Here is a 17,848-nt window from a genome sequence, read left to right as displayed (position 1 = left end):
TTGCCTACTAAATGAGAAAGTACTTTGTTGTCTGTTTTTGTGATTTAAACCAACAAAATGTTAAGTGCATCATTGTGGGAAAACAAGAATGCAAAAACAAACAAATCCACTGCCTTTTGAGCCACTCTGTCTGTAAATATTATCAACTTGTGTAATTTAATCTCAGTATAAATCCAGTGGAGTGTTCTTTGAGGATCTCATAGGTTTGTGAGGAAAGTGAGTTAGATCGTAGAATAGTCTAAGATAAGAAAAATCCAAAGCTCAGTGTAACCCGGGGTTAAATCTAAATCTGATAGAAAAATTTGCAATAATGTTGCCTTACTATATATATATCATTTAAAAGCACAGTTCCGATTTGGGTTTATAGCAAAAAGTACACCCTGGACAACTCACCAGTTCATCACCTGATGACACAGAGACACACAGGAGGACCAAACATGCAGAAACCTTCATTTAAAGTGACCAATTAACTCAGCGGTCAATTTTCTTGATCTTTTTTTTTTTAATGCTGCCTTTTAAACTAATGCCACCAAACATGTGACGACAAAAGCTTAATGCATGGTTCTTATTAGATAACATTTATCACAGTCCAGACAGGTAAGTATTGACAGCTGTTGTTCACATTCTGGTTTATCAAACTGCAATGTGTCCAAGAGCTCCAGCTGTTTTACTACAGAAACAGGAGGAAACAAATCTGGTTTTGCACCTGCTTGTATGAAAACAGGCTAAAAGTGAGTTATTTGCTCATTTACTATTAAAAGCTATAAAATGTGATTCACCTCTTTGGAGCTGAATGAAAAATGTTATACAACTTCACAAACAATGGGATGTCTCTTAAGAGTGTCAGGGAGCAGGTTGAAAGGAGGCAGTAAAAACAAACACAATTGCGCAAAAATATCTTTAGAAGATTTATAAGACCTCGAGGTATCTTGAACAATTCACAAGGAAGTCAGACTCTTGGGACGGTAAAGAAGAAAACGAGGTGTGGTCCAGGGCTTTTTGTGCATTATTGTTGACCCTCACAGGGGGCATGAGGGCACAAAATTTTCCACTGCTTTCACTTCTCACAAACTGACTTATTTTTCCCATATATTTTGCGCCCTCAAATTGTCGCGATGAACAATTTGAACTGCTTGGGTAAACGCCGGAGGTCGCAATTAGCTGTGTTCACTGCCACAGGGAATAGAGCACAGAAATGTTGCCCCCGTTTTTGGAAGAGTCCAACAGTGTCTTTCAAACGCGTTTCAACAGAGCCTTTCATTTATGACAGCTGATGAGACGAAAATTTTCCACACCCACGCAAACGCAGTTCCTCAACGCGTCCGTCAAATAAGGCGACCAATGGGCGTGTTTTCTCACTCGTGCAATTATTTCTGTTTTGTCATGTCTTGGACTTTTGCTAATCTAGGTGAGATGCTTATTGTAACATTCTTCTTGCATTGAATTCTCTGGATAAATTCTAGATATCTGAAGTCTGATGTCGTATGATTGCGCTTTCTCACTGCACATATTGAGGCTCAAGAGTCCCGGATCAGAGGAACGAATTAACGAGCTAAATCAAGTTATTCCTCTTTTTAATTCTTAACAGTCTCTACCAGCTTCATATGTACAGATTGACTTTTTTCCCCTTTCTCCCCTCATCTGAAGGTGTCCTTTACAGTTTTCACTATATGACTAGGGTTGTTCTCCATGACAAACTAAACCTCGGTCTTTATCAACTTTATGTCACATGCTATGAGATGTAAAGACACCTGACCGGCCAGGTTTCCGTGGCCGGTTAGCTCAGTTGGTTAGAGCGTGGTGCTAATAACGCCAAGGTCGCGGGTTCGATCCCCGTACGGGCCAACTATTTTTTCTTGTTGATTATTTATTCTTTTTTTTATTTTAATCACTAATCTAATTATTTAACTATAAACTAGTTGGCAGAAGACGACACTATATCGGATTGAAGAACAATATGTCGCTAGGATTATGAAACTATTACTCAAGGACTACGCAGATCCTACCTAAAAGAAAACGTGGTGAGAGATTATCCTGTTACGAGACTTTGAACAGAAAATAAAAGATATCACAGTTCTACTGGTGGTAGGTTAAATTCCACTGGGCGATGTCATGCTTTCATAAGGGTTCCATGGTGTAATGGTTAGCACTCTGGACTCTGAATCCAGCGATCCGAGTTCAAATCTCGGTGGAACCTGACTTTTTCTTACTTCATCTCGTCTATCGATACATTGGTAAATAATGTAGGTACTCTGTGCATTTGTAAAACTTTTTTCTTCTTTTTTTTTTTTACCCAATGAATGAAAAAATAATAAATGTCTGATTTATCTGTATGATTAATAAAGTCTTGGACATAACTTATGTAAAAAATATATTTATTGGCGCAATGTTATTTTTCATTGCATCGCAATGTCATTCTACATATTTTTCTTTTCATTTTACGATGCACTCAGATCAACTACTCGACGAATCACTTTTTCTTCTGTTTCCTGGATGTTCCTGCCCCCTTCTGGCCAGAACTGGACCCTGTAGTTCTAAAAAAAAAAAAAGAAAGAAAGAAAGTGAAACCAGCATCCGAAACATTTTGTTTACTTTCTCCGCAATGACAAGGAAGATTAAGTGCACTTACTTAGGTTTTGTTGTTGTCTCAGGGTAAAGGATGACCACTTCCTCCTCCTCTTCATCACTATCTAATATCTCCACGACATCCACTAAAAGAAAAAAAAATCTATGACATGATCTGAAACATTTACTTGTAACAAAAAAAGGTATTTTATAAACAACTTTTTTATCACTTTTGCACAATAAGATGCAAACCTGCTCTGCTCTTGTCTTGTTGATGCTGTTCCACATGCATCTTTGTCACTTCCTCCACACTGTCCCCTCCACTGCTCTCCCCACCATCATCCTCCTCCTCTTCTTCTTCTTCCAGGCCCCACGTGTTGCGCAGACCCTCCCCTACCTGTCCGACCCCTGGGACTGGCACCAATGGGGATGGCACCCTGATGTGGTTAAAGAGGCCAACTAAAAATATATAAATATGACTCGTTTGTTCTTATTTAAGATCAGTTCAGGATACGTTTGAGGTGGGCTTTTGGCTGTCCGGACAATGCCACTGGCTGTTTCGCTGACATCGCTCATCTCCACTTCTGTCTGGTCCGTTTTCAGAGCTGTGATTCGCTCCTGAGGCATGGACTCTGCAAAACCACACCTCCCACCTGCTTTCCTGGTGGGTTACAAAAACACAAGACACTGACACAATTACCTCCAAGGATTTTCCAGAGCCGGGAACAAGTCACCGCTTTGCAAATCGCATGCAAGTTTCAGGTCTTTCTACCTTCGTCTCAAGTCAAATCCAAAGTCAAGATATGCAAGCTGTGAGTAGCGTCCGGGTCGTACAAAACACTTCATTTGACAAAATATTCAAAGTGATCACAAAGTAATGAATCAACAATTGGAAGAATGTCTAAATTACCTGATCCAGATCATACTCACGACATAGGGACTGCATGCCCAAACATAATGAACAGAGGAAATCGTTCAATTTGAAGGAAATATTGAAAAATAACTTTAATATTGTAAATCTAGCAAACAAATCTTTTTGGTAAATATCTAAGGAGGAATATGCAACCATTTGCCCATGTGACCATTTGACTAAGTGAGTTTCCTGACTATTATTTAATTTGCTAGCAAAAAAGAGCAAAAAATAGTAATATGTTAGTCACTACATTTGCTATAAATAATTGAGGAAGTTACATGCTGTTGCTTCCATTTAAAGTTTTCAGGCAAAATGCTTTACCCGGTTAAATTAATTTCCTTTAGACTGCTTTATAGAAATGAAATTCTATTTAACTGTTCTTTGCTGAGTTAAATCTGTGAATTATGACAAGTTACTATGAGCTGGCTGGAATTTAATGTTAGCTCAAAGAGATATTTAAGGAACATTCAGAGCAACCCCTTGAAACCACAAGAAAATCCAGTCATTTGTTCCAACACCTAACTTGAGTCCGCATCTCTCAAACTAACTATATCACAACCCAACAGCTCACCTGGCAGTCTTGTCGTTTAGCAGAGCTTTGTTGATGAGCTCTGTGATCTCAGACACCTTGACGCTGGCGATTTTACTGCATCTCATCACCTTCAGCAATAGAGGGACAAAAAAAAAAATCAAAAAAATCGCTTTAAACAACATGGATCAGTGCAAACGCAGGCACATAACGCAGAAATGATCACAAATCACAAACATTTGATAGTTTTCTGAACAATCCTGAGTGGCTGGATGGAGCACTGTGCAAACAATTCGACGCATTAAAAAGTAAACGACAAAAGTTCTCTTCTAGTCTGCTCGCCTGTTCTTTCAGCAGCATGATGCCCCCGCTGGACTGGATGGAGCAGATCTCTCTGTGTTTGTTCATGGCGATCATCAGAAGGCCGTCCATCACTCGCTCCTCCCGCTCACTCGGGTCAACCAGCAGGAAGGTTCTGCAGAGAGGACAGCGTTCACGCGGCGGGACTCCAATTTAGCTTCTGTGTGTTGCGTAATAAAGCGGCAACACCGTCAGAAAGATCGGTTATTACAGATCAATAACGGTCGCTGTAGCGGCAATCTGTGAAAATCGCTCAAAATGACATATAGATGGAGAATGTTCAGAATCATTTCCAGCGGGAGAACGACACCAAAATATATGTCTGTTTAATTCTACATCTAAAATGTCAACTATTCTATTCTAAATTCTAAATTTAAGTTACTTAGAAATAAATTTGCCAAACACACACACAAAAAAACACCACATTATTCTATAGAGACTGAAGAAAAGTTTCTTTTTTTAAACATAAAGGAGCGAATCACATAGTGAATTTGATTATTAATAAATAGTCCAAATCAGTATTTTGGAGCATCTCTCTGAAGAAGTAAGCTAACTGTGTCGGGATTCATTTCCGATATTCTAAATACAGAAACAGACACAAAAGCGAGTCCTCACCCCTGCTGGAAAAAGGCGAAGCTGACGCTGATGGGCATGTGGTAGATACTCAGAGGAATGGGGTCTCTCTCCTCTGGACTGTACTGCAGACAGAAACAAACAACAACAACAAAAAAAACGCTGTGATGAAGACCTCAGACTATAAAGCCTGTCCTCGTTGGACCTGGGTGACTCACCACCGTGACCTCCTCCCCCTGGATGCTGACGTCGGGTCGTCTGAAGTGACACAGGGCGCCGATGGCGGCCACGCTGGCGGCGTCCATCAGGTTCCCATCGTTGTTCAGCGTGCGGACGTCTACTCTGATCTGCCACACCTGAATCGTGGTCACACGGAATACACGGCTCTTTCTAGTTGTTTCGTGGGGCTCAAACATTTCAACAGCTCTGCCAGTCCAGGTGGTCTGTGACCGCGTACAACTGGACCTTATACGTTCCTTTCAGAATAAAAGCCAAGGTCTTATTCTGAAGGGAACATACGAGGCCTTGAGACCCAACTGTGGTCATCACTGCTTCAAAGGTTTCAAAACACATAAAATGGAGACAGTGCCACCATGTGGGTAAACTTGAATATTGCCATTCAGAAGGTAAAGTTTAAAGGCGGCTCATTTAATGTCTGCTTTAACAATTCACACAGTCGTACTTAAACCTCTCTGCACAACCTCTAGTGCTCTCCGCACTCTCTAAATGTTTCTATATATTTCACAAAAAGTTCATGGTGTTCTGTGTTCATACAAGTTGCGAAACCTGTCTTTATTAGAAGATGATGCCCATATGTGTCTCGGTCTGCTCCGGTCTCTGCAAATTGTTCCAGTTGCTTTTTAGTACATTTTTCATCAAAGATGTCATTAACTGGGCTGTCAACTGAGAACTGAGTGAAGTGAATATGAAAAAAGCTGCAAACTATTCGGGTCTCTAAAAATAAGCATGAAATAATCTGGAGCCTAAAATGAATGAAAATAAGAAAAAAAAGTGCTGTCCCTGCCTCCTCAGCTGGGATGCGAACAGTTTAACTGCAAGTGTTGCATTTCAGCTCAGGAAACGTGCGTCTCGCCGAGTGCGTCACCTTTTCTCCAGACACCACACACAGGGACTCTGTATCGATGCACTTGGAGTTCCTCAGGCATCTCTCCAGCTGTCTGTTCAGCTTCACCGACAGCTCCGACTGTCTGCAGGGACGACAAAATCCCACAAATGATTTTCTGCTCCAACAGGCCGACTAAACTCGTTAAGGCGTAATGGGAAGCAGAGGGTAAACAAGAGGGGATGAAACGCCGCGGCGTGAGCCCGATCTGTTCGCAGAGTGAAGCCGAGTCCTCGGGCTGGCCTCACCTTCCCTGCTCAAAAGCCGGGGAGGCCATCGGCGACAGCTCCAGGTTGAAGAACATGATTCCCTCGTTCGGACGACTTTCCTTTGGCACCACCAGTTCACACGACACCTGGGCCATGACCCTGAGAAGCAGAGACACATAACTCAATCACAAACCGAGTCAATAATGTGTAAAACCACCTTCTGCTGAAATTACAGCTGAAAGTCTGCCGGGGTGTGTCTCTACCAGCTTGGCACGTCTAGAGGCAGAAACCTAATCTTTGGAACATAATCACAGAACTATATAAAGGAAACAATTTCCAGTTGCAGTGACAAAAGGGGGAATACTAAACATGAAGAAAATATAGAAAAGATTACTTCAGCTGTAGTTTTAAAAAAAAGTATAAGAGAAAACATACATATGATGATTGTAAATAGAAGGTAACCATAGTTTCCAACAAGAGCAAAAGGAATCAAGCTGAAATTGATACAATAATAGACATCCTGAATCTGACAAGATTATTTTCAAAATTTTGACAATTTGGATTGTATTTTTGCTTTTGCCAGCTGCAGTCCACCATGATGGATTGGCTCCAAAGACAGTGACCATGAGAAACTCTGGACCAAACCGATCACATGTTGGTGTACCTGAGAGCTCAAACTGGTTTGCATTGGTTCCTGGTTCTAGTACTGACCACACACTCACCTGGTTTGTCCCAGATCCACGAAGCAGCACCCATAGTCAGTCCCAAAAGTGATTTTTATTTTCCTGTAATCATACGTCTGTCGCCCATCCAGGCGCTAGAGGAAAGAGACAGCAGGAAGATTAAATTGCACATCTTAAAGCGCTCGTATCTATCCTGGGTGCCCGGTGTTTTTCTTACCAAAACACCACCGACACACTGTTGCAGGCACTATGAGGTTTACAATCAAGATGCATTGTTACAGTAAGATATACACCAAACACTATGGTGCTAGTATATTTGACCTCCAATCCAGAAGCAAGTAAAAGCCTCTTTTTGGGCAGAACAGTTTACTCCTGCTGTATGGCTTCTCACCTTCCTAAAACATCACATTCAGTGAGCGAGGCAAATATGAAAGGGAATTTCTTGACAAGGGGACTAAAGGATATACAATAGAAATCAAATAGAAATTAAAATAGAAATCAAAACTATATGCACAGATAGTGCATATAGTTTTGCACAAACGCAAACATATACCACACTTAGGGTATATGTTTGTACCATTTCCACAACTAATAATTAATAACTACTTTTTGAGATAAGTAAAAAAGAAAAAAAAAATGAAAATGACCCATACAGCCATTCTCACAAACCAGCCAAGTAAATCCACTTATGTGTCCTCCTCACTTCTCCATAAAAACATGTGGGGAAAGGACACAATCTGGATGTTTTTTCAATTTGATTCCCGTGTTGGTTGCAATAAATGATGGCGGCGACAGCGTTCATACTGTGTTCTGGCTTCACGGGTGGACGAAATAAAAGGATTACAATAAACACCTTTTTCTCCTCGATGGCCTTCAGTATGAAGTCCCGCTCACAGTTGGACAGTGGCGTGTCCTTCATGCCGACGGTTTCTCTCGTATATTCTTTTATATCACCTCTCAGGAAACCATGCGGAGTCCGTGTTTACACGTTGCGAGCATGCGCGAGGCAGAACGATTTACGGCACTGAAGCTCGACAGACGAAACGCAAAAAAATATCAGCTGAACTAAACGTTTGATCCTTGGCGTTAGCGTAGCACTTCCAATTGAGTCAGCTGCTGAGCCGAACGTAGCCCACATTCACTGATCCAAAGCCCAAATATAGCTGATTTTGTTTTGCGACGTATGCTGCTTTCACTGTAAGCAGGAAATGTGGGACGTCCAAGCTCTACAATGGTCTTCTCTCGAAATGCAGAGCAAAGGGTTTTTATTTTGGGGAGAAAATATAATCAAGATAAAGCGTAGATTAAAAACTAAAGCCACCAAGTAAGCTTATTTTGTTCTGTTCAGATTCACATGTTTGCACGGACCGTGACCTTACGGTTTCCCAGAGGATTTTATTAATGTAACTTAACGCTTACTAAATTATTAAACATAAAAGAAGCACCAAGATTCAAGGGCTATACCAACGCTGTGTACATCCACAGAAAAAAATGTAGCAAAAAAAAAACAACAACAACAAACAAACAAACAAATGCCACAAAACACCGAGCTTCTTGCTCTTTTGGTGTGATTATAAAATAGCTTTGCCGCGCTTACTGTCAACAGGCGCCGTTTTCGCTTGTCCATGAACGCATCACTTCAGTTAGCCTGGCATCACCGTTATTCGGACCAAGCTGTCACTCACGCTCCCTCACATATCGTCTTTTCCCCGTAACTGTTCCTCGCCGAACCTGAAGCAGGACAACAGCGCAAGATTCTGACACATAGAGGCTGACTAAAAAGATTTTTTTTCCCTCTCTGCGGTTACAACACCTCCAAAGGTAAGTGTTTGGTTTGAATGAGTCTCTACATCCCTTATAATGCGACATTAATGCTAAGCTAGCCAGCTAGTAGCCTCTATTCATTCATTTTTTTTATTTTTTATTTTTAAATTTTACGGCAAAAACAAACCCGTTTTGCTTCCAATTAAAATATCGCGGCTTTCCCATTGAACGCCAGCGCGTGTTTGGTTGTGGTGCTGCCTGTCTGAGCTCATTAGTTTGATCTGCTAAGCCCATGTTTTGCAAAGGTCTGCTGTCTGCGAGTGGCGCTCCGCGCTGTTAGCATCAGGCAGCGGAGCAGGTGCTGCGGACACAGCCGCTCATCCTAAAACCGTTTGGGCCACTGCGGTGCTCTGTGGCCGCCATGTTGGCTCCACGGCCACGTTCCGTTTGTCCGTGTTTTATCGCTGCCAGCGGCGCTGTAACCGTAAAAGAATCTGCGAAGCGTTTTTATAACGAACGAATAAGAACGGGCGACTGTTTGTCGTCAGCGACGTTGGACAGATGTTTGGATTGTTCTAGTAAAATCAGCTGGAAGGATGATCAGTCTTTTTGTGTACTGCGTAAGGTTAACGCACCTGTTGATCATCTGATGACATCGACGACCTAAATGAAATCAGTGCAGCTTTGATGCATTTCAGATTTAGGTCAAACAAAAGCTTTAGATCATCTCCCTTGACTTTATATTTTTGTCTTGTGTTTTTTTACGTTTTGTCCAGTATTTCAAACTTCTTTTCAGCTGTTGACTGTTTTTGGTCAGATTTCCAGTTCCATTTGTTTTTTTCTTTTATTTTTTTTCTGTTTAAGCCACTTTCTACTTCACTGTAAAACCTTAAACTTGTACAAAGAAAAAAAATAATCTGTCCTGCTTTTCAGAGAGTAATACTAGGAGTATGACAAAACTGCGTATTTGTCTGTGTTTTTAGCTAGAATGAGAATAAATGTAGTTTTTTTATTTTAGATTTTAAAAAAGCTATTACACATTTTAATGTAAATACAGTAAAATCTTAGTTTGCCAATGTGCACAGAAAGATTTTTGAAATGTAGTTACAAAACCCCAAAAATTGAATTTGCCATAAGAAGAAATCACTTGTAAATAGAAAACGGGATATAATGAGTGTATCCCCAAATTGATAATTAAAAGTTAAGAACTGCTTGTCATGTTGGTTGATCTCTAACTGTAATCTTTTTTTTTTTTTACTTTTTTTTATTCACTTAAATTCTTGTCACATAAAATCCAATCTTAATCTTGGGTTTCCTTATAGGTCTTATGGTTTTTATGAACATCCTCCGTAGTTATTCTGTGTAACACTGAGCCGATGGAGGTGAGTTCCCGACAGGTTCCTCATTTGTGGAAAAAGCAGATAAGCGTCACAGTAAAAAAATATGATATATCAGGGGAAGCATGGTGCTTTGCCTGCATCTACAGTGAGGACTTTAATTTCCTGCTCCACAACAAAACAGAGCCAGGCTGAGCAGATCCAGATGAAGCTACTGATATGCTATTATAGGTCTCTCAGAGGCAATATTGAGCAGATTTTTCTGATTGTGTTTCAATGCATGTGGCTCCTGCATCTATACAGTCATGAAGCCAGAAATCTCGATGAGGTAAACTGCAGTTGGCCACAGAATCTTTATTGTTTCTTAGAGATTTTCGTTTCTTAGCTTCTGGTCAGCTTTTTACAGAAGTGTTGACTCTTGTATGGATCTTTTAAAGTAATAATTAAGGTGCATTATAAAGATATGAGACTTGACCTCTGCATCTCATCCACTCACGCTTCCATCATTTTATGCGCTTGTCTTCTCTATTTTTATCACCGACATGACATGAACAACTCTCCATAAATATAATCTGTGTCACTCCACATCTCCAGCTCCTTTGTTCTTCCTGCTCAGGTTTGGTGCAGGTGCTTGAAATCCTTGAAAGCGCTTGAATTGCAAAATACTTGTTTTCAAGGTTTGGAAAGAGCTCAATAAAGTCCCTGAAAGTGCTTGATATTCAAACTATCCGGGTTTGTAATTAAGTGCAATCAAACATTTGATTCAAAACCTAAATTTGGAACACATTATTGACATTTGAAACCAGATATTTTCATACGAATAAAAAGAAAGACACATTTTTTTTCTCATTGTTACGTCAGACTAAACTTTAGTTGTTTTAGGTTCTTAGAATTACCAAATCATCACTACTTGCTAACAGACTGAAAACCTAGCAAGAACAGCTTTTATTTTAATATTTGTTATTCCCACGTCCCCCCCATCGCTCTTCGTCCACCCGAACCTTTCTTCTCCTCTCTCCCCTTCAACCGTTCTTCTCTCCTCCCATCCGCCTCAGATGAAATTAGGTGGAGGCTGGGTGTGGCGGCTGCTGTTCCTGTCCTCGCTGGCCGTGGCGGCCATGGCGTCCAGCGACGAGCCTTCTGAGGTGGACGTTCTGGACGGCGATGGCGACGTGCGCCTGGACGAGGAGGAAATGCAGGTTCTGATGGCGGACGATGACAAAGAGGAGGAGGCGATGGTGACGGATGAAGAGCCGTTTGATGAGGATAAAGATGCAGATGAAAAGTCTGAAACTGACGCCAATGTCACCTTCCAGGTCGGAGACAGATCCAGCGTTGAGTGCGTATCTGGATTTTCAAACTTTGATCTTAAATTATAACATTATAATCCCGTTAATCCCAGGTAACATACAAGACTCCCGTTCCCACTGGAGACGTATACTTTGCAGAAACCTTTGACGATGGATCACTGGACAGGTAAAACCGGGTTTTAATGGAAACTGGTAGAGCAGCCCTCACTGTCACTGTATGGTTTTCCATACCTGAGATATTTTTTGGATGTTGATCTGGGCAGATGGCAGCCATCAAAAACAACGAAGGAGGATGCAGATGATGAAATCGCCAAATATGATGGTTTGTAGCCTTTTATTCGTTTTATTTTTATACAGTACAGATCCACAACTCTCAAAGTCATTTAGACATTTAGAGCAGTCTAAGCCATTCTTATTTCTGACAAAATTTTATTTGTCCTCTCCTGTCCATTCGCAGGAAAGTGGATGGTGGAGCCGCTAAAGGAGAACAAGGTTCCCGGAGACCAAGGCTTGGTGCTCAAGTCCCGGGCCAAACACCACGCCATAGCAGCCATGCTGGACAAACCCTTTGTCTTCCAGGATGAACCTCTGGTTGTCCAGTGAGTTCACATAAGAACAAGATGCAAGTTGTAATGAAAAAAAAAAAATCTTAAAAAATCTCAGAGTTGAGTTTTTTTCTTTTAAATTGCAGGTACGAGGTGAATTTCCAAGATGGTATTGACTGTGGTGGAGCGTACATCAAGCTGCTGTCTGACTCTGGCAGCCTCAGTCTGGTTAGTATTTGTGTTTTATATTCCTTAAAGTTTATGCATTACCGATTTAGAAATGTTCATTTTCTATGTACAGTTCATATTGGATATATTTCTTAACATAATGGCCACCCAAGATTTCAACATTTCAGACTGTGTCTTTTTCTACCTCTGGTTTTTTTAGTAGGAGTTTTAGTCTCATCTGGCTAGAAAATATTAGTCTGAAACATTTCTTCATATGCAACTTTTATTCATTAAAAAATCAACTTTTTGCATCTGTCTAACCATGTCATGCTTTTTCTGCCTCCTACTAATTGTTTTCTCATTCATTTTAACCCTTGTGTTGCTATCTGGTGTTAGGCAGCTGCTGGGTTGTTGGTTGTCTGACATTGCCCCAGGAGATTATTTCCATTTTCAAAATAGCGGAATAATGTGCTGCAACCGAATGCAAGATCTTTGCTGGTGTTTTTTTTTCTTCTAATTGGTGCAATTAAGTTCCAGGAAATGTTCTCCATATGAGGTTTTAGACTTATATTTTGCAACAATCTGCAGTAACATTAAGTAGGAAGGGACGACACAACCGTTTCCATTAACTTTTTTTCTTTATTGTGTTTTGTTTTTGCGTTTTTTTTGTCAGGACAAAAAAGAGCAAGCAGCATCAACCTAACTGATAATTTTGTGGCTTCAGTGAAATGTTGGAAAATCAGTAAAGTTATTGATCATATTGATTTCCTTCTTGTTTTTGCATGCAGGAACAGTTCCATGACCGCACACCCTACACCATCATGTTTGGCCCTGACAAATGCGGAGAAGACTACAAACTGCACTTCATCTTCCGCCACAAAAAACCCCTGAACAAAGACATGGAGGAGAAACACGCCAAGAGGGCCGACGTGGACCTGAAGAAGTTCTACACCGACAAGAAGACTCACCTCTACACTCTGGGTGTGTGGCTGATTGACGAGCTGCGTTTAGTGTTTTGATCCTGTGGGTATTTTTTTGTGAGTGTGCTCTCCGTCCTTTTTTCTGCTTTTAGTCCTGAACCCAGACAACAGCTACGAGATGTTTATCGATCAGTCGAGCGTGAGCCGTGGCAACCTGCTGTACGACATGGTGCCTCCTGTCAACCCGCCAAAGGAGATCGACGATCCAAATGACTCCAAGCCGGACGACTGGGACGAGAGGGCCAAGATCCCAGACCCCGAGGCTGTGAAGCCTGATGACTGGTGATTCATTTTCGTCTCTAATATCAACAGGCAGAAGTTTCACCAAATGTTCGGGCCACATTTAACATTTTTAACTCAAATATTGGTACAGTACACAACCACAAAACTACATCCAGAGTACAGATTGTTTTAATTTATTAAAAATGACACAAAGATTAAAACGGTTCCTTGACAAACCGTTACATGGTTTTTAGAATTTTACATTAACATCTAAGAAATGTGCAGGAAATCAAATTATGCCTCATAATCGAAGTTGAAGATCTTTAAAAAACTAAGAAAGGGGGAAAAAATCAATAAAAGTAGATTTATACAAAAAGTGTTTTGACAAATTTTAAAAAATAAGTCAACCAACACTACATACATACAAAAAGTTAAGGAAAGTATTTTTTTTCATGTTTTTTTTTTTTATTTTTTTTATTTGAGTCCACGGTTCTCAAACTTGGTGAGAATAGTGAGACTATTAATGAAAACACATTTAGTTTCTAGCCATCAGATCCTGGTCAGCAGACTTCCTGGACCAGCTAATGGAATATTCATGTAAAAGTCTTAAGAAATAAAAAGTTGGACTTTGTCATCTAACATAAAAACAAGAGTCAAAGCAAAAGAATCCAAAGGACAAGAAGTTTTTATGACAAGAGGTAAACATTTCTGGAACCCAAACGGTTCTTTCTTCAACAGACTGGAGAAATTATTCAGCCATAAACGTTTCTACACATCATCTAGAAAGCGGTGATTATAGAACGTCTTTAAAACACTCTGGACGTTCTGAGCCTCAAATAAAACCTGTAATTGCATTTCTCTTTGTGTTCCAGGGACGAGGATGCTCCTGCAAAGATAGAAGATCCTGACGCCTTGAAGCCAGAAGGATGGTTGGATGACGAGCCAGAGTTCGTTTCCGACCCAAATGCAGAGAAACCAGAGGACTGGTGGGTCCTTGAACTGACCGGCACCAACAATGTGTGTTTACTAAAGCAGAGTGATGTGTTGGTCTGATTGCTGTTTGCTGGGTGGGGGGGCCAGGGACGAGGAGATGGACGGGGAGTGGGAGGCCCCGCAGGTTCCTAACCCGTCCTGTGAGACGGCTCCTGGCTGTGGCGAGTGGAAGCGGCCGATGATCAACAACCCTCAGTATAAGGGCAAGTGGAAAGCCCCTCTGATTGACAACCCCAATTATCAGGTAACGGGAACTCTTCTCATGAACGGTCCGTATTTTTGTGACGTTCCCGTCATGAAACCGCATCCGCTCTGCAGGGAGTCTGGAAGCCGCGCAAAATGCTGAACCCAGAATATTTCGAGGACCTGCAGCCGTTCAGGATGACTCCGTTTAAGGCTTTGGGGCTGGAGCTGTGGTCCATGACCTCAGACATTTACTTCGACAACTTCATCATCACGTCTCACAAGGAGGTGGCTGACCGCTGGGCCTCAGACAGCTGGGGGCTGAAGAAACTGGTGGCCAGCGCCAACGAGGTGAGTGGAGGACGGTTGGGCCGATCGTGTACTGTCCTGTTTCTGCGAGGCTCATCTCTGGTCTCTTGTTTTTAATCCTAACAGCCGGGGATATTTTCTCAGCTGATGATGGCAGCGGAGGAGAGACCCTGGCTTTGGATAATCTACGTCCTGACAGTCGGATTGCCCGTCGGACTGGCGGTTCTCTTCTGCTGGCCGAAGGTGGCAAGAATCTCCTGATCTTTTCCAACATGAGTCCACCTCACAGGTCCTACTTGACTCGGCTGTTATCATTTCCAGAAACCAGTAGATGACTACGTGTACAGACGGGTCGATCAACCGCAGTCTCACATAGAAGAGGAAGAAGAGGAGGAAGAGGAAGCAGAAGCAGATGAGGAAGAGAAGGAAGCTGGAGCTGGAGAACCAGCAGCAGGTGTGACAATTATCTGCTGGTGTTTCAACTTCGCTGCGGTGTTTCCCTTCACCCTCATCATCACCGCCGCTGTTCTTTTTAAAGCACAAGACGACGGGGAGAGGCAGGAGAATGACGGACAGGGAGACAATCAAGTGGGGGATGATAATGAAGAAGAAGAGGTGGAGGAGGAAGAGGAAGAAGAATCGGAGGAAAACAAAACTCCAGAAAGTACATTAGAAGATGAGGTGAGAGTCTCATGGTCTGTTTGTTTGTGGTGAATCTTTTCGTAGGCATGGAGGCTGGAAATACTTTCCCACCGAAACAACTTGTTGATATGATGATCTGATGTTTCATATAGACTCCAGAATATACAGAAGATGAGTTAACATCAATATCAATAAAGATTAGTCTTTCGGAGAGGATGCAAGACTAAGGAGGTGTCAGATTTTTAGTTTTGAGATTTTGTTTTAAATTTGTCTTGGAACAGTTTAGGTTTCAACAGCTGCTTACCAGGGCTGGGTAACATGCGTTTTAATACCATTAACCACTCCAAGACGTTAAGTTCTGATATTAAATTTAAAACTTTTATGACTTTCTTGTAGTTTTTAACAAGAAAAACTACAAGGAGCTGTATAATACTGAATCACAGTCCTAATTGCGATATCTGTCATCAATTTCACAATCACACAAGGCAGCCAGGATCAGTAGTTAGTTGCACATTATAATTCAAGTGCCATGCATTCATAATACCAGCTGCCTAACACTATAACAATCTTACTTTCTCTTCTTTGATACTCCTCCAATTCTCCAAGCTGAGATTATTTTTGTCTGCAGGTAGGATATTGCTGAACTTCTCCACAGAACCCCAATGTAGACAAACGTTAATGTGGCACACACTTAATGCTACAACCAACGATTATTTTAGAAACTGATTATTCTGAGGATTAACTGGATTTACAGATTGACACATTCTACAGATTTTTCATTTAACCACATAAGCATTTTTACACAACAATAAAAATACATTAGAAGATGCAAATAAATAATTTAATTCCTCTTTAAAATACAAAAGTAAACATTTTAGTGCTTGAAATACAATATATAGTATTCCTTTAGTGAATCTGGGGAAACATATGTACAGGCAGGTGTTCTTATCTTAAATGTATTTCTGGTTAATAACCAGAAATATGGTTTTTCTTTTTGTTTTGTTTTTTTAGCAAATGGCCTTTTCTGAGTCTGTGCTCCAGTTAACTATGAATCAATTTCTAAATCAATTGACAACTATTTCAATCCGATCAAGTATTTCAGCTCTACAAACATCTGAGCTTTACGGTGTCAGCACTCCCATTACAGCTTGACCAACAAGGACAGAAAAGTGTAGGTCACTTGAGGATGATCCACGGTGAAGACAAAACTCGCCCCTCGGTTTTGACTGGGTTAACTGGAAGTGACTCAGTTGTCAACTGCAGCTTCTCTTTTGTCAAATCACCCAACAGAAAGATGGAGGCGACGTCACTGGAGAGAGCCACAAACAAGCCATCAGAAAGAGGAGGGTACGGAAAGACTGAGGCGATTCCAACGTCTGCTGTCTCTTCCTCTCTACCGGGGGGGAGGAGGTGAAAGGGGTCTTCTCTGTTGTAGCTGCTCCCTCCTCCCTGAGCGGAGCAGCACGACGTTTCCTCCAACCCCAACGGTAGCCTGCAGTCACCTGGCTGCCCCATCTGTGTCTCAGCTCCACCCGCCCCACTCTGCCCAGGTTTGAAGCCTCACAGACCTCCGCACCCCGTCCCACGCTTCTCCTTCCTCCCGCCCGCTCAGCCGGATGAGCTTCCCGGAGGTTCCTCCGCCACTTCTAGCTTCCATTGATAGTTGATTTTTGTTTTTTTTTCTTTTTCTTTCCCCCCCCCACAACCTAATTCTGTTCCAGAAGTCGTCAAAAAGTCGGCATCTTCCTCCTCTGTTTTCACTATCTCTCTTCATAAACCATCAGTTTATGAAAGCAGCAGAACCCCAACAGCGCTGATCACTTTTTTTTTTTTACCGCATATCGAAGGGGCCCTCTCTGAGGTTATTCACGTAAATCCTTGATTTGAGGGGGAAAGTTTGAAGAGGAAGTTCTTGTTTTAAAAATGTTCGAAACTGAGGGGAGCGCGAAGGTTAACAGATTCCAGATAAAATGCATTGCTGGTCTACATTTTAGTTAGTTTGTAATGAGCATCTGTTTATTTTTTATTTAGTGTTGAGTTGAAATTTTGCTCCGCTGTTCTATTTATTGGTTTCGACTTGACTGTTTCTCACCAGTATGAATAAAGGTTTTAATGGTAAAGTGTTTTAAGGCTTGAGGCAACTTTCCACAAATACGTGCCACTGATGTGCTTACTGTGAGCAGAGGTCTGTGAAATATTTAAATTGAAAATAGGAAACTGACAGTCAATGCTTGCAGCTAAAGTAGCATTATTTCCTTGCCTTGGCAGGAAATAAAAAGAAACGCAGCAGTGCTTTCCTGTTTGAGCTGGTGATTAAATCTGGGAGACACATCGATCTTTATTTTTTATCGTCGTCCAAAGCTTTTGTAGTTCACCCTCCAGCCACATGTTGGCACTTAACCCCTGTTTACATTTGTTTGCAACTTTACATTTGTTTGCA

The 17,848-nt window shown here is 41.4% G+C and overlaps 2 protein-coding genes and 2 non-coding genes across 5 annotated transcripts; 3 read left to right on the top strand and 1 right to left on the bottom strand.

Moving 5' to 3' along the window:
• The first annotated feature begins 1,771 nt into the window (after positions 1-1,771).
• Positions 1,772-1,845, top strand: trnai-aau (transfer RNA isoleucine (anticodon AAU)). The gene has a single exon. It is a non-coding gene; the product is annotated as a tRNA-Ile (tRNA).
• A 280-nt stretch (positions 1,846-2,125) lies between these two features.
• trnaq-cug (transfer RNA glutamine (anticodon CUG)) lies at positions 2,126-2,197 on the top strand. The gene has a single exon. It is a non-coding gene; the product is annotated as a tRNA-Gln (tRNA).
• Positions 2,198-2,358: 161 nt separating this feature from the next.
• Positions 2,359-8,681, bottom strand: exosc9 (exosome component 9). 2 transcript variants are annotated; one of them, XM_055041347.1, is made up of 12 exons: positions 8,553-8,681; positions 6,995-7,089; positions 6,312-6,431; positions 6,046-6,148; positions 5,159-5,296; positions 4,983-5,065; positions 4,350-4,482; positions 4,050-4,138; positions 3,080-3,226; positions 2,818-3,002; positions 2,630-2,711; positions 2,359-2,534 (listed from the first exon to the last, which is right to left on the bottom strand). In XM_055041347.1, the coding sequence occupies exons 1-12, from the start codon at positions 8,580-8,582 to the stop codon at positions 2,471-2,473; spliced, it is 1,269 nt and encodes a 422-aa protein (XP_054897322.1). In that variant the 5' UTR covers positions 8,583-8,681; the 3' UTR covers positions 2,359-2,470. The 2 variants fall into 2 exon arrangements, with proteins under 2 accessions (XP_054897322.1, XP_054897321.1); XM_055041346.1 differs by lacking the exon at positions 8,553-8,681 and adding an exon at positions 7,809-8,106.
• Positions 8,662-17,828, top strand: clgn (calmegin). The gene is made up of 15 exons (XM_055041345.1): positions 8,662-8,776; positions 11,112-11,372; positions 11,459-11,532; positions 11,630-11,688; positions 11,824-11,965; positions 12,058-12,139; positions 12,868-13,060; positions 13,152-13,341; positions 14,154-14,267; positions 14,362-14,518; positions 14,593-14,808; positions 14,893-15,009; positions 15,088-15,220; positions 15,305-15,447; positions 16,699-17,828. Exons 2-15 carry the CDS (start codon positions 11,112-11,114, stop codon positions 16,768-16,770), a joined length of 1,953 nt encoding a protein of 650 aa, XP_054897320.1. The 5' UTR covers positions 8,662-8,776; the 3' UTR covers positions 16,771-17,828.
• The last annotated feature ends 20 nt before the right edge of the window (positions 17,829-17,848 follow it).

The sequence above is a fragment of the Poeciliopsis prolifica genome, unplaced genomic scaffold, assembly GCF_027474105.1.
Source record: "Poeciliopsis prolifica strain line A6 unplaced genomic scaffold, Auburn_PproV2 SCAFFOLD016, whole genome shotgun sequence".
NCBI classification, from domain to species: Eukaryota; Metazoa; Chordata; class Actinopteri; order Cyprinodontiformes; family Poeciliidae; genus Poeciliopsis; species Poeciliopsis prolifica.
This window is presented reverse-complemented; position numbering and strand designations above follow the sequence as displayed.

What these genes read in the sequence shown, in the direction of transcription:
- exosc9 (XM_055041346.1), bottom strand. Translation starts at nt 7,874, where the DNA reads ATGAAGGACACGCCACTGTCCAACTGTGAGCGGGACTTCATACTGAAG. An exon ending in AGGCCATCGAGGAGAAAAAG is followed by an intron (nt 7,090 to 7,808) that starts GTGTTTATTGTA and finishes TCTTTCCTCTAG; the next exon opens with CGCCTGGATGGGCGACAGAC. An exon ending in TCATGCTGCTGAAAGAACAG is followed by an intron (nt 4,139 to 4,349) that starts GCGAGCAGACTA and finishes CTATTGCTGAAG; the next exon opens with GTGATGAGATGCAGTAAAAT.
- clgn (XM_055041345.1), top strand. Translation starts at nt 11,112, where the DNA reads ATGAAATTAGGTGGAGGCTGGGTGTGGCGGCTGCTGTTCCTGTCCTCG. An exon ending in GCAGAGAAACCAGAGGACTG is followed by an intron (nt 14,268 to 14,361) that starts GTGGGTCCTTGA and finishes TGGGGGGGCCAG; the next exon opens with GGACGAGGAGATGGACGGGG. An exon ending in TTCTCTTCTGCTGGCCGAAG is followed by an intron (nt 15,010 to 15,087) that starts GTGGCAAGAATC and finishes TATCATTTCCAG; the next exon opens with AAACCAGTAGATGACTACGT.